Source organism: Danio aesculapii, chromosome 15, assembly GCF_903798145.1.
Source record: "Danio aesculapii chromosome 15, fDanAes4.1, whole genome shotgun sequence".
Lineage (NCBI taxonomy): Eukaryota > Metazoa > Chordata > Actinopteri > Cypriniformes > Danionidae > Danio > Danio aesculapii.
The window spans coordinates 27,371,896-27,387,423 of NC_079449.1; the positions used below are offsets into that span (position 1 = coordinate 27,371,896).

Genomic DNA, 15,528 nt, shown 5'->3' on the forward strand with positions numbered 1-15,528 from the left:
AAATATTAATTAATATTTCATTTAAATAAATTTAAACCGAAATAAACCTAGTTACTTTAACTGTCATTATATTTAACCATACAGAAACCAACCCCAGCAGTCACAACCACATTACCAGATCACATCAAAACACTGCTCCCTCTTACTCACACACTGCAGTTAATGTTGTGTAGATTACACTACCGATTAGAGTATGTTTTACTTTCAAAATGGGGTATCAATTCAGACAGTGCTTCTGTTTGTTCTTGCTGTCAATTGTGAAAAAAAGATAGGTGTGAGTTTAACCGCAGGCGCTGCGTGATGTGCATGCATTCGAAAGAGAGTCAGTTTTGTATAGGTAGTCCGGTTTTGATACAACTTTTCTTTACCTCCTCTTTCAGGTGAGCCCACATGGTTTGCGCTATGCACTGGCCACATCACTACTAACTGAATGGAGTAGGAACACAGTTATGTTTTGTTAAATAAGTTGCATTTAAACTTTACATTTCAAAACTGCCCAAATTTTGTCAAGCCACCAATGCCATTTTTTACCTGCACAATAAAATTCAAAACCGCCCAATCTGGCAACAATAACAGCAACCAGACTGATTCCATATGCCATATGTTCCAAGTTTCATATACATTAGAATTAGGTGAAAACTAGAATTGGGTGAAAAGATATAGAATAAGAGTAGACGACAAAAAAACTAATGGAAATTTGATGCATTTAAAAAAACTTGACTTTCAACATTTGTGACTAAAGACTGCATTTGATCAGCATCAAAGTTCACCCTGACTTGCCCAAAAAAACATGCAATCTACATTCAGAAGTGATAGCTTACTTATTTCATAGACTTTCATAGATTTCAGTTGTATCATTTGTTATCAGAAACAGCTTAAAGTCACAGGCCACTAATGAGACAAGTAACTAGTGGCAAAGGAACGAGTATTAGTACAAATTGAGTATTTAAGACATAACTGAAATAGCCTAATAAAATATTGCACAACTGTATAGAATTACCAGAGACTAGTAAAACAAAGTTACTTTTTAATCATTCCAAAGTTAGTTTCAAAGAAATTAACATTAAAAACAGATACGTGTTAGTTAAGGAATAAATTACTTGCCATAAAGTTGATGCTTATAGAAGGACAAAAATTACTGACAAGTCCTTTTAAGGTAAATACAAGTTTAAAAATTGGTATTTAACAAAAATATAAAGAACATGTCCACAATATGGAGACATTTAACCCATTTCTTAAAAATAATACTTGGTATTTGACAAAAAAAAAATTAAGACAACATATACTTGTAAATTCTGAAAACTCAAATGATCAAAGATTTTTAAAAAAGCATAGAGTAAAGTTGTCTATTTATTTCATCACTCTGCATAATGAAATCTACTATGACACCATACCATGTTGTGAACTGTTAATTATTAGGCAGTTATTTGACATGCTTATCATTCAGACAAATAAAACTGAAAATCGTTCTTCAATGTATGAAATAGTTGAAAACGCATTCAAATAGTTAACATATTATTCTACAAACAATAGATGTAAAAGTACAAAATGAACAAATTCCTCTGACCTGTCCTGACACATACAAAAAGAATGCTTAATTACATGAAAATATGAAGGGGTGCACAAAGAAAGAAAAAGAAATATGTACATAAGGCAAGATCCTGATGAAGAATCATCACCAATATTTTGAATACTGCATTACACAAGTCCTGCATTATACATTGTTCAAGTCAAGATATATAAAAACAAAAGAAAATAACACAACTAAAATTCTTCACTGAGGATCTGCACTTGCTGCTGCAACTATGCCATGCTGCCGGAGCTGGTTCCTCAATATCTGATTCTTAGATTTCCAGTCTTCCACCTTAAAAAAATTAAATAAACAAAATTATTAATGAAAACACAACAAAAAGATTCAAATAAGCAATAAATACAGACAGTACAATATACAAATATTACTAAAACTTAATTTTACCTTTATTATAATTATAAACTACATTAAAATACTAATATAATACCAATATACTAATATGTATTTATTTATATAGATCTCAAAAATGTTCACAAACTTTTGAAATAAATTAACCTGTAAAACATTCACCTCTTATTTAAATAAAAGTAGATATTGGAAAAACATGACATTGCGATATTTTGTGTTTCCTGCAATATATGGTGCCATATAAATACAATTTCACCAAATGGCTTGAATAGATCCATTAGGAAAGAATGAATTTATTTAGACTGATTTGGGATTATTCTGGATGTGAATCATGTTTAAAAATATAATAAAAAAGTAAAAGTAGAGATAAATACAGGGGAGCGAAGACAAAAAGTTAAAGCCTTGGTGCTTTAGGTCTCCTTGGGGAGTCAATCAGTATATTCAGGAATTTAATTCATTGAATAATCATATGCAAGATAGCACTGTATAGTCTTCATGTGTAAATGGGTAAATAGGATAAATCTTTATTAAAGTTACAATTGGTGCTATTTCTTGTGCCTAAATGCAGTCACATGCCTTAAAAACATATGCAGATGATAAACTTTAACTCTATTATGGTTAAAATTTAGTGTTCTGAATTATCTTGATCAAATATAACACTAACATATCAACTCAACATTGCAGATGCTGCGATGTGACTATTGCAGATGCGCACATTGCGATACCGATGCTGAAACGATATTGTGCAGCCCTAAATAAAAGTTTAAATCAATTTAGGTTGTAATTGTGAAATGAAATCAATAAAATACCTCTTGTCGTAACAGCTGGTTATCCATCCTCAACCTCTCAATGCTGTTTAGCTCATCTCCTAACCGGCTGTTACTTTGTCGAAGCTCCTGAATGTAATCGCAGGCCTTTGATAGAATCCCACCTTTGCTCTGCAACACAAACCGCAGCAAAATCAAATATGATCCAGAACGTTCTGCTGAAACAACTATATTAATAATTCTTTTATTAAAGCGAACACATGCCTGTCCAGTTTTAGTGGAGTCGATGGTGCAGTCTGGAATAGTTTTTGAGAGCTGAACAATCCAGTTATTAATTTTGTCTCTTCGCCTTCGCTCAACTGTAATTCATAAAGTAAACACTCAGAAACAGCTCACATAAGCAACCGTCTAATAATTAATAAAACATATCTGAAAACGCAACACCCTTACCTTCATTGTGCTGAGCTCGTCTTTTCTCATCTCTTGAAGTTCTTGGACCCTCCGATTTGCTGCACATATTAAAAAAAATCTGTTATAACAACTGTTTTTGTTTATTTGAACAGAAATCAGTGTATTGGCGTATGAAGCTCAGGTAAGTACATTCTGTATGTTTTGTTTTTTTAATTGTATGGGATGCAAATAAAGATAGCAAAATAGCGTTAAGTGAAAAGAAAAAAAAGCAATAAATGAGGAGTGTTTTAAGAGGCTGATAAAGGCAACATTACGCATTGTAAGCTTGTGTACGAGGTGCAATAGACCTCTGGTTGGCTCCGGTAAGGACCTCCTGTGGTGACATCATAACATACAACTGACCTAAAGCAGGAAAAAAAACAAATAAATATATATTTCAAAAATCCTCAATCAGTGTGATTTATGCACAATAATGCAACAATTTTTTAAATATGAATGCACTATAAACTGGCTGCCACTTTATAATCAATGGGGTATATGTACATATGCAATGATAAACTTCCGGTGAAAGCTTAATGTGATTATATTCAATTTTACAAGGTTCTTTTTACAGAATCGATGTTGTAATGTAATTACGATACAATCAGTTAAATAGACTTAAGCATTTATTTAGTTGTTCAAGCGTAAAAGGAGATGAAAGACCGTGTAATTGCTAGCACCGTCAGGATCAGCAGTCGAGCGCAGAAAGTCTATTGACAATACTGGGGTAAAATAAACTGTCATATTTTAAAGACATAGTGTGGAAAAATGGAATTTAACGCAGTGCTTCTTGTTCGGTCTGAGACCCTCTTTATATCGTATATCTATCAGGCAGTGAAGATCACTGATTTTTTAAGAAATCAGACCTTAAACGTGGCAATTTTATAATGGAAAAACAGTCCACCGGAGGCGCCGAGGCTGGCTGGGTGAAATTAAAAGTCTGTGTGCAGATTCCCCGTTTGCGTGAAATGTTCCGTTCTAATATTAATGTCAACAGTCCAATAAAAAAAATGAAAGGCAATAGTCAGACAGTATATTCTAGTTTTGGTTTTATCCATTTAATCAAGCTGAAAATTACCACCTGAAATCTGCTTAACCACCCACACTAGTGTTATGACGTTCCAATCCAGTGTTTATGTAATTGCTAACAGTGGGGAATATTTGGTGCCCCGTTGTTTAATTTTCATTAAGAAAACTGACATTTATGTCATCATTTGTGTATTATGTGTAAACGACTAAGCCAAAAAGCATCCAGTATTAACACTAATAATGTAAAGTAATACATACAGCCTAATCCTCAAGTCAGCTACTTTCCCACAATTGTCAGATTTTTCTGTAATTTACAACACAGTGCTTCCTTGGCATTGGTGGATGTTTTACTGTTATACAGTAGAGGTTCTTTTAAAAAATACAGAAGGTATTGATGAAGCAAAATGAGAAACAGAAGCATTGGTTATATCCGTTTAATATACAGTAACTTCATTACACATTGTGTACTGCATATCAAATTTTGCATCAAACCGACAAAGAGGTATATTGGTCAGGGTATACTATTTATGACTTGATTGTCATTCTTAACCTTTTACAGATGTAATTTCTAAACAAAACTGTGATTTTCTTTTTTTCAAAAAGTTGCTTTTTTGTGACATTTTCACATTCAGGTTTTGATAAGACTATGAATGAATGAGGGTGGAATAAAGCTTTTTTTTTTTTATTATTTTGTTTAAAGGCACTTCTATTTGTATTTGTCCAGATATTCACTTATATATATAACACTTCTTTGTATTTGCATTTGTATAGATATAACACTTCTTTGTATTTGCATTTGTATAGATATAACACTTCTTTGTATTTGCATTTGTTCAGATATTCACACAACAAAATATCTGGAGGGAAGGAAACGTTTTGTGAGAATGATCAAACATACTAGCTCTTATTGGCAACTCTACAAAAAACTGTGTGCAAAAGCAATTACTTCAGCAAATTTGTACTATGTCCTTTTGTTTAATAAACAAAAGCGTTTATTTTTGCTCAACATTCAAAGTAAATATTCAAGTGGCTTCTTTCAGGCAAAAGTAAACATGTTATTAGGGATGCTACGATTGATTGGTCGGAGATCGGTATCGGCCGATAATCACAATTAATGACTCGATTGGTGCTCAGTGATCTGGGCGATCTCATGAACCAATCGCAAGTGTTTGTGTTAGTTGGAGATGAGCAGAATATTTGAATGACCTTGCATGTATTTAAGCCTTTTTGCATAAAAGAACTAAAAGTTCTGTGTTTTTGACAATATTTCAAGTTCACTTTGCTTATTGCAATAAACAGTAGTTTATAGGCCTATTTCCTCATTTTCCTTAAATAAGTAATGGATTTATAGGTTTGCATTTTAACTTCTTATGCATCAAATAGGCGCTCCAAACCTTTTCTTGATTCAGACATGTTGTTTCCAAATTGCATTGCTAGTCATGTTTATTACCAATTTTTTGTCTGTGCTATCTATGTTCTGTAACGCTGCTACTGGCCAAGACATGTCTACATTAAATGGTTATAAGAGACGTGTTTAAGGACGTGTTTTAACGTATGCATCCTTAATTTATTCTCTTGGAGAGATCTCCATTTATGGCCCGTTTCCACTGATGGCCCGTTTCCACTGAGTGGTACATGCGGTACGGTTCGGTTTGGTATGCCTTTATGGCCGTTTCCACTGTCAAAAAGCGTACTGTAAACCAAACCGTACCACTTTTTCGGCACCCTTTCGAAAGGGTACCAAACACGAGAAAGGGTACCAAAAGGCGGAGCCACACGCGCAGCTGAACTCTATTGGTTTACAGAGATACGTCATTCGCTTACGCAACAAGCCAGAATGAAAACAAAAAGCCCGCCATGTTTGAAATACACAGCCGAGAGATTACAGCGGAATTATAAATACATATAATAACGAGCCATGATCGATCTGGGCTCAAACAAATCTTGTCGTCGTCTGGATGAACAGCCACAAAGCCAAGAAGAAGAGCAGATTTACCCTGTGCCCCGTAGTTTTTTACAAGCCAGTCTGAGGCGTGAACGGTTTCGCTTTCTTGCTTGCACTCGCGTCTAACATTATATCTGAAATAACAAACTTCTTGAGCTGATGATAATAACCTGCGCTTGATTATTGACGTGCTTTTAAAATCCGATCCTGTCAGACATTGACAAACGCGAGAGTGAAGCGTGAAGAAACAAAGGAGAAGCCGGAAAAAAGGAGCACATTATTTTTTTAGCAAACATGAACAAAATGCCATGTTTAACTAACTTATTATCTTCACATTTTGGACTAATATGAACTCAGAATGACGGAATTCTGTCTAACAGAGGCTACATGTGCTGCTGAGGATTACAGACACAGATGAGAGGTTTTCGCTGACTGTAGGCTATATTTTGTGTTGTTTTGAACCTAAATACTGACGAAATGTCTGCTATATGTAGTTCTTCTGTAGTTGGTAACATATCAGAGACTGTAAGGGGCTGTATGTGTTTATATATGTTCATTTATTTAGTTATTTAACATAATTACAGACGTTACAGTAGGCTGTATCGCACATTGATCTGCAGTTATAATCAACTCATGTTCATAGAAAAGTTAGTAATAAACATTTCTACACAAGTATTTATGTGTATGAAGCATCTGTTTTGTGAGAAGTGCTTCTCATATGATATGTAAGTGACCCATACAGCTTTATTGTAGACATTTCCTCAAGCTAGAATGACGTCGACTGAAACTTTCTGTCATACACCACGCCCACCCAAAGGGTACCCTTGTTAGTGGAAACGCAAGCCTGATAAAGGTGACCCGTACCAAACCGAACCATACCGTACCGTACCGTACCAGTCAGTGGAAACGAGCCATTAAAGTTCAAAATGTGCTTTATGCATTATAAAGCTTGAAGCATCAGAATTGGTGCTCAGTATCGGCCTATCACCAAGACAAGGAATCAGTACTCTGTATCAGCTGTACAAATCCTGATCAGAGCATCCCTATTTATTATTATTATTATATATATTTGTTTGTCTCTCCCTCCTTGTTTTCAGGCTATAAGACTACATATCTAGTTTATAGATTGTATTGAATGCAGGTTGTATTAAGCATTAAATCTCCAAACATTTGATATTTTCATCCCTTTGAGAAGAGTTTGTTGATGTACCTGCAGGAGCACTCTGACTGAGCAGAGCATCTGAGGCCTGAACACCTGTCACCATTGTGCCTGCAGTAGCATCTGAGATAGTAGCAGGATAATACGTGTAATGGGTTTCTGTGCCATCTCCCTCCAAGCCTTCTGACTGAGAGAAAACAGCCTGAAAAACATACAAGTCATGATGAAACTAGATGCACTCATCTTTGTTTAGATTTAACTATGACCGGTCAGTAATAAACAGATCTTCACCTGCGTAACCGGCTGTGTTGTGGCAGGAAACCCAGTCACTACACTAACAGCTGTTGTGCCATCAGGTTGAGCCTCCAGCTGTCCATCTGCAACCTGAATTACTCGGTATGTAACCTGAAGAAATTGAAGAGAGTAAGTTAAGTTATGCAATACAATCTTTCAGAACTACGCTAGTCTGTAAATGCTACCCTAAGTAATTAAGAGAGGTCACTGATAAATGCTATTATTCCATGGCAGCAAAAACCTCAAGTTCAATACTCCTGCAGAGTTGAAGCTCCCTTCACGTGCTATCAAAATTAACACAAATACTAGTTTCCTAGTCAGAAACTGGATTCAAATGACTTCTAAAATGTTATATCTACCACTGGGAAATAATAAAGGGAATATTTTATTGCTAGAACTCACAAATTAAGCTGTCCACAAATTTTTCACATTTTTTAAAATAAACAACAGCTACATTACCTCACACTGTCATTAAAGTTGTGCACATTTAAGTATATAAGTAATACACATAATCTTGAAAAATTATCCTATTCCTGTTATACTTTTGCAAAAAAAAATCAGAAGTCTTTGTGAAAGATTAAGTCTGGTTTAACTTGAAAATTTTGCTAAAAAATACACTAATATTGTACAGCAGAATGTACTTCTCAAAACGATAAAAATACAAATTTTATTTCTGAGGAATAATTACACAATTGTTATTCCATGTTTAAATAAAATAAGAAATATAAATAAATTTAAAATTCTGTCATAATTCACTCACCCTTTCCTCTGTCCAAACCTGTTTGACTTACTTTCTTCTGTTGAACACAAAAGAAGATATTTCGAAGAAAGCTGGAAACCTGTAACCATTGACTTCCATCATAGGAAAAACAAATACTATGGAAGTCAGTGGATAAAGGTTTTCTTCAAAAATGTCATATTTTGTGTTCAACAGAAGACAAAAAAAAACTAAGGTTTAGAACCATTTGAGGATGAGTAAACAGTGAGTAAATTTCCATATTTGGGTGATCTCATTTTTAAAATTACTTATGGTCTGGAGTAAATGCTGTTAACATTAATTCTGATAACCACTGCTCCATGTGACCAATTAGATTGATCTGAACCTTACATCCAAATGGACGGAATTGTAAAAAATAAATAAATAAATAAATAAATAAATACCGTAAACCTGTTTTTCAAAAGCATTGTACTGGTATATTTAGGAGCAAAAGCATGTCTGTCTCAGCTGACCACTTGTGAAGAGACCACTGAGACGAATGTCACTACCAGGTGTAAACTGGGCAGTTCGCACAAACTGTTCCTCCCCTATCTCCTACCTGCCCCGAGGGAGGGTACAGCTCCCCTACCTGCCCCCCAGCTCCCTCCGTCTTGAAAAGGTATTTAATCGGCTGGTCCGTGGAAAACGTAGATGCAGATTGAATAGTTGTGATTGCGGATGGGTCTTCTGCAGTAGCAACTGCCCCTGCGACAATAAGACGCATCAATTCTCCAAATATATTTAAAAAACTCATAATGCTGCTTTAGAATTAACCTGATAATACCTTCTTCAATGACTGGAACACTGACATCAGGTTCAGAACTTTTCGGTTGTCTGAAAATACAGAAGTTTAGAATATTGCGATTGAATGGTTGCATTACAATGGCTATAGTGTAACAAATACTCCTATCATTTACGAACATAATAGTACATGATACAAACCCTTTCATCTCCACTGTCAGAATGTAACAGTTAAAATGTGTGTTCCACTTCTAGTTGTCTTATCAAATCTGTACTGGAAAGAGAGGAGTTTAATAACAACATACTTGTAAAAATCAACATTTACAGTTGTAACGTAACGTTATTAACAGAAGTGTCCAACAGGAGTCACTCCTAACAATATGTATGCACTACTTGCATTGGTTGTGTATTACGTTGCAGATATTTAATACATTAATAAATACCTTATTATAAGCACACGGTGGCTAACTAAATAAACATACAACAATACATAAACTATACATTTCAAAATGATCTCAGTTGAATGGGTAGCTAGCTAGCTAGCGCTTTGTGACAAGCTTTGACCAATAACCGAGACTGTTTTAATTAAGTCACGTACGCAAATAAATATTTTGGAGCTATATATAGCCATCATAAAAATGGAGTTGAAAAGAGCAAAAGAAACATGAGATTTAATTCACATCTCACCGTTTACTGATCTCGAGGCGTCTTGTTTACAACAGCAGCCGCAGCCAGAGAGGATACGTACTTAACTGCGCATGCGCACAGCATCAACTCAAATATTTGTACGTCGATTGACATTACTGTAACAAGATATATTATACTATTATTGTGAACTTAATTTGGCTAGGTTGTTTATAAAAAGTAAATCGAGTCGATTTTTTATAGCAAGTGGATATAACAAACCAGTCTTTCACTAGTCGAACGAACCTCAGAAAACCCATTTTTTAAATACGTTAACTTGTTTCGGATTAACTTGTTATTAAATTAAGTTGTGTTTAACAAAATGTTTATTTGAGGGACGTTTCGTGTTGTAAAAAGTTCGCCCGAAGAAAACGCTGGACGGTGCCCGTGGTTCGATCCCATGACGGGAGAGAAATCAACAGTAAGATTTTCGGAAGTAACCACTGAGCTAACCAGCGTCGGAAGGCATGATGCATCCAGTAAATATGTAGCTGCTGCTTTCCGCTTCTGTCAGCCGCACATTAGTTACAATGGCCTTATTGTCTCTTCTTTGATATGTTCCTCAGGTAGGCATACTTAACATTTGTACTTATAACTGTTTAACAAGATTTATCAACAATAGTTGCTAATTATGTAATACAAAGTAATAAAAATTCTTATTGAATAGATATAGCCTTTGTTAAAATTAAACATGTTAACGTTTTAAACATGAATGTGAAAATGATCCTTACTTGAATGTTTACTCAAACGAATGACTACTTAAAAGGTAGGTCTCACTCAGCCACTTGCTTAAGTGTAACCGAAAGAGTAAAAAGGTAAAGACCCTTTACTGTAAAAAGTTGTCTCATTCATTAATTTTCTTTTCGGCTTAGTCCATTTATTAATCTGGGGTTGCCACAGCGGAATTAACCACCAACATATCTAGCACATGTTTTACGCAGCGGATGCCCTTCGAGCTGCAACCCATCTCTGGGGATCATCCATACACTCATTCACACTCATACACTACGGACAATTTAGCCTACCTAATTCACCTGTACCGCATGTCTTTGGACCGTGAGGGAAATCGGAGCCCCTAGACGAAACCCACGCGAACGCAAGGAGAACATGCAAACTCCACACAGAAACGCCAACTGACCCAGCCGAGGCTTGAACCAGCGACCTTCTTGCTGTGAGGCAACAGCACTGAAGTTGTCTCCTGTAGTTATAATTTTTTATTTTCTAAAAAACAATATATATATATACATATAAATATTTCCACCTGGGGATACTCTTCCCGAGGCCCTCAGACTATGAAGAGTCACTGATTCGATCCAAGACCAACGACGAGATGATCCCAAGGTTTCCATATCCTGGACCAGGCCGTATCCTGAGCAGCTACTGTGGTGGTCATGGAAGAGTGGAGAACATGAGACTGATTCCTGTGACGCTCCAGAGACAGACGAGTCTTCGCTGAGGCCAGCTTCCAGCCTCCGCCACTGAGACTGCAGCTCTGCACAAGACGTTTGGCCAGCGGAGAAATTAAAATGATTGTGCCCAACTGAGCCTGGTTTCTCTCAAGGTTTTTTTTCTTCACTTCTGCCGTTTAGTGAAGTTTTTTTTCCCTCTCCGTTGTCGCCACTGCCTTGCATGGTTCAGGATCTGTAGAGCTGTGCATCGTTGGATTTGCTCTTCAGTGTTTGGACTCTCAGTAGTGATTATTAAACCACACTGAACTGAGCTAAACTGAACTGAACTTAAACACTACAAACTGAACTACACTGTTCCTATTTACTGTGACCTTTTATGTGAAGCTGCTTTGACACAATCTACATTGTATAAGCGCTATACAAATAAAGGTGAATTGAATTGAATTGAATATATATAAATATGAAAATCCCCTTTCCAAATCTGAAAATGAGATTCATGAGATTATATTCAGGCGCTATACCAAAAACACCCACAAGGTGACACTCAAATCATTGGATTTTTTTTGTCTCTAATCCATTAATTTCTTTTTTAATAAAGACAGCAAATATTGAACTGACTGTAAGAATTGTTGAAGAAATTATCACAGCCTTGACCTAAACAAAGTGCGAAACAATCCATTCCAGTCATTCCAGTGCTTAATTTCTGAAATATATACTGTTTAAACAACATATTTTTTTCCATCAATGCAAACTGTGAACCTTTATTAAAAAATACACATTTGGCTATCAAAATAACAAAGATGAAAATGACAGATGCTAAATTTGAGACGTGTGAATAACACACAAAGCAGCAAAAAAGTGTGCATGGCATTCAGATAATAAACAACACACACTTTAAAAATGATTTTATCATGATGCATGCGCTGCACACTTAGAAACACATTAAGTAGGATTATGAAACTTGGTTTAAGGCAAGACAACATACCCTTATATGAAGAAACATATAAATGCTTGTGAATGATAATGAATTTGTAACACCTTATATGTCCCTGCTTTATAGCTTTAATAATATTCAATCAACATTTGATTTCCTGTCTGAGTTTACTTCTAAAGAGGTTTGCATTTATAAATAAGTTTCTTGAAAGAAAAGAAATGCTATTGTGTACAGCAATCCTGAGACACGTGTGTATTGTCCTCCTGATTTGCATTTCCGTGGTCGCTCTGGAAGCACAAAGAAGGATTAATCTGTTAAAAGTTGAAGGATATTGCCCAGACAACATTTAAAATACCACATTCATAGTTGCAAATATTTCATTACTTAAATGTGAATGCAAGAGGAAAGAACACATCTTTTATTTATAATTTTTTTAAACTAAACAATAGTCAATAACCTTAAAAAATTTATTTTGTAATAATTAAAAGAACATTTCACCCAAACAATTTTTTTTTCATATAAGATTATTTCTTCAGCTAACAAAAAATGATGGTTTTAAAGTAAAGCATTCCTATATGTTTTTTTATCTAATGCAAGTGCAGGCAGGCTCAAAGTAATCCACACAGCCCAAGCTGACAAATCAGGGCAAGTAAAACGAATAATTATTTTCTGGATTTTTTTATTATATACTTTTTACATAAAAATGCTCACATTGGTCCCGCTTTTTGATGCAAGTTTATTAGAAGGTTTAGTTCACAACCTATCAAGTGATTTATGCACGTTGGGGAGGTGCCTAGGGTCATCCCAATTACTTTGAAGCTGCCTATTTATGCATTTATTTTTAATTAGATTTCAATGTGAATCGAAAAATGACATCAAGCCTGTTCACCTCCATCCTGAAATGTTTTCCTCCAAAAGCTTAATTTATCTTCAGCTGAAGAAAAACAAAACAGCCATCCCATCTCAGTAATTGTTCCCTCCTATTAGTGGCATGTTAAAACCATTAAATCCTAATGGAAAAGATGTGAAGATGCAAAAACCTCTAAGTGCCATCTCAAATTTCCATCAAAAATGGGCATTATTCTCAGCCTCCTTTGTTTATGTTGAGTTATTTAACATAGACGATTATGAACAGGACTTATTCTTTTGCCATAAAAGGGAAATTACTGAACTTACACACAGGAGCCTGATATAAATGCCCATTTTAGAAGAACATTTTAGATGGTATTTAGAGGTTTTAGCATCTCAACTTCTCATGTTCTCAAATTTTAATGGATAAAATTTTTATTTGTCTCTAATCTGAGGTTTCCTTCTCTTGCAGGGTTGAGATATTATGGATTTAGTGGAACATTCCAGGATCTTATCAGAAAGGATACGTCTCGAATGGCCTGGTGATAAGTCTAATTTTTGGGTGAAATTTTCATTAATGTTTTACTATTTTCAAATCATTTATTTTAGTTAAAACAATCACTAACCTTTTTTATTGGCATAGTTCACAGTGATTGTCCTTTCTTCCCGAACTATACTCCGTGACAGAATACATATGTAAATCTTGGTCATGTTATGGTAAATGGTAGTGTGGTCATTGATAATGTGTCGACACTCTTCAGAATGGACTGAGCTGCTAATAAGAGTTCTTCTGTCTCCCTCAGCATCATACAGGTTACACTTAAAGGGCGTTTGATCACTTTCACAACGTGGGTATAAACATCTAAGCGTTAGGCCTTGGTTTGTGTTGACACATGCTGTGAATGTTCCATAATCTTGTTTCCTTTCCGAACAGACATCTGTGGAAGAAAATAAACAGTATTGTCTTTCACCTCTTACAGTGCATAAGATTTGAATGTGTGCTCAAATAAACACTATTGCTCTCCGGCTAGCGATTATAGTGATGTTTATTTTAACACATTTTTATTATTTTATTTTTTGTTTACTTTTATTATTATTCACTTTGTTATTTTTATGTCTTATACTTGTTGTATTTCTTTTATTCTTGTTTATGTTAAGCACATTAAATAGATCCTTTTCACAATTACGTCACTTCGCTTTCCCCTATCGGCAATGCAGTGTACTTTTAGTTCCGGTTTACCTTTGATTGAACGGAATAGTTCTCTGGAAAATTTACCACTGAAAATATTGACATTGCTTGTTGTGATTTAAGACTATTAAAGTATTGGGCATGTGTCCAAATGTTTCAATACTGAACTGCTTTCTGAGTTTAAAAAATTTGTTTAAATGATTAAGAATAGGAATAAACTATCAAGCAAAGTATTTGTTTGCAACCTTTTCACCTATCAGTTAAATTTATTTAATTAAGTTTTATTTTGTTTAATCAAAAATTGATTACTTTTTTCTTTGATGCTGCTATGAATATAATTTTATTTTATCTGTTTTATGTAAATGTTCCAGCATGAGTAAAATTCTTTAGTAAACCTTCACATACACCTGATAAGTATGTCGTCTATAAATAAAAATCAGTTTCATCACTTTTTTTATTTACTAATCTATTAATGTTTTGTTCAGTTTCTCCATTTGAATGAATTAAGACAGTGTCCTGCCACCACCTACAGGGTGGATTTAATTTGATATTAGCATCACCGTTTATTTAATAATGTTACAAATAATTTCATAATCTAATAATACTGAATTAAAATGCAGCCTTCTTGGTGTTATTGTTGCAGCTATACATTTTTATAATAATTTTGTTTGATTAGTAAAAGTCATAAACAACATTGTTATTCTATTTCATTTAATCTGAATATTATTCATTCATTCATTCATTCATTTTCTTTTCAGCTTAGTCCATTTATTAATCTGGGGTCGCTACAGCGGAATGAACCACTAATTTAGCAGGCATATGTAGGGCAGCGGATGCCCTTCCAGCTGCAACCCATCACTGGAAACATCCACACACACTTGTTCACACACATACACTACAGACAATTTAGCCTATCTAATTCACCTATAGTGGATGTCTTTAGACTTGTGGGGGAAACTGCCAATAGTATCTGGATGCAGCCTTTATGACTTTATCACTTAGCGATGCAATGTCAGACACAATGCACTTAAATGGAGCGAGTGACGTCACTGTAAGGGGAAGGGTTAGGGGTGGGGTTAGATGAGCCCATTAAAAAGCATTGGATGTAGCTCAGATTGCACTGCATCCAGACACTCTCGAAACCATAGCACCCGGAGGAAACCCACACCAACACGGGGAGAACATGTTAACTCCACACAGAAATGCTAACTGGCCCAGCCGGGGCTCGAACCAGTGATCTTTTTGCTGTGAGGCAATTGTGTTACCCACTGCACTACAGTGCTGCCCAATTTGAATATTAAATAGACATAAATGTTTTATTTATGTCTTTATTCACTTCATTTAAAGTCATGTAAATCTGGCTGATCTGTAAGTTTTCTTCA

General features: G+C 35.0%; 1 protein-coding gene across 7 annotated transcripts; it reads right to left on the bottom strand.

Annotated features, from left to right (window-relative positions):
• Window positions 1-1,332: 1,332 nt before the first annotated feature.
• On the bottom strand, window positions 1,333-9,870 carry usf1 (upstream transcription factor 1). 7 transcript variants are annotated; one of them, XM_056474334.1, is made up of 11 exons: window positions 9,769-9,870; window positions 9,283-9,350; window positions 9,125-9,174; window positions 8,900-9,027; window positions 7,581-7,694; window positions 7,341-7,491; window positions 3,432-3,519; window positions 3,157-3,215; window positions 2,971-3,065; window positions 2,749-2,877; window positions 1,333-1,864 (listed from the first exon to the last, which is right to left on the bottom strand). In XM_056474334.1, the coding sequence occupies exons 2-11, from the start codon at window positions 9,288-9,290 to the stop codon at window positions 1,775-1,777; spliced, it is 912 nt and encodes a 303-aa protein (XP_056330309.1). In that variant the 5' UTR covers window positions 9,291-9,350; window positions 9,769-9,870; the 3' UTR covers window positions 1,333-1,774. The 7 variants fall into 7 exon arrangements, with proteins under 7 accessions (XP_056330309.1, XP_056330308.1, XP_056330313.1 ...); XM_056474333.1 differs by having other exon boundaries at window positions 8,900-9,039; XM_056474338.1 differs by having other exon boundaries at window positions 3,465-3,519; window positions 8,930-9,045.
• Window positions 9,871-15,528: the final 5,658 nt, after the last annotated feature.

Bases quoted from the DNA above. Each gene is read 5' to 3' on its own strand.
- usf1 (XM_056474331.1), bottom strand. The intron at 7,695-8,899 runs GTAGGAGATAGG...CAATTTCTTCAG, and splicing joins TGTACCCTCCCTCGGGGCAG to GTTACATACCGAGTAATTCA. The intron at 7,492-7,580 runs GTGAAGATCTGT...TATGTTTTTCAG, and splicing joins CAACACAGCCGGTTACGCAG to GCTGTTTTCTCTCAGTCAGA.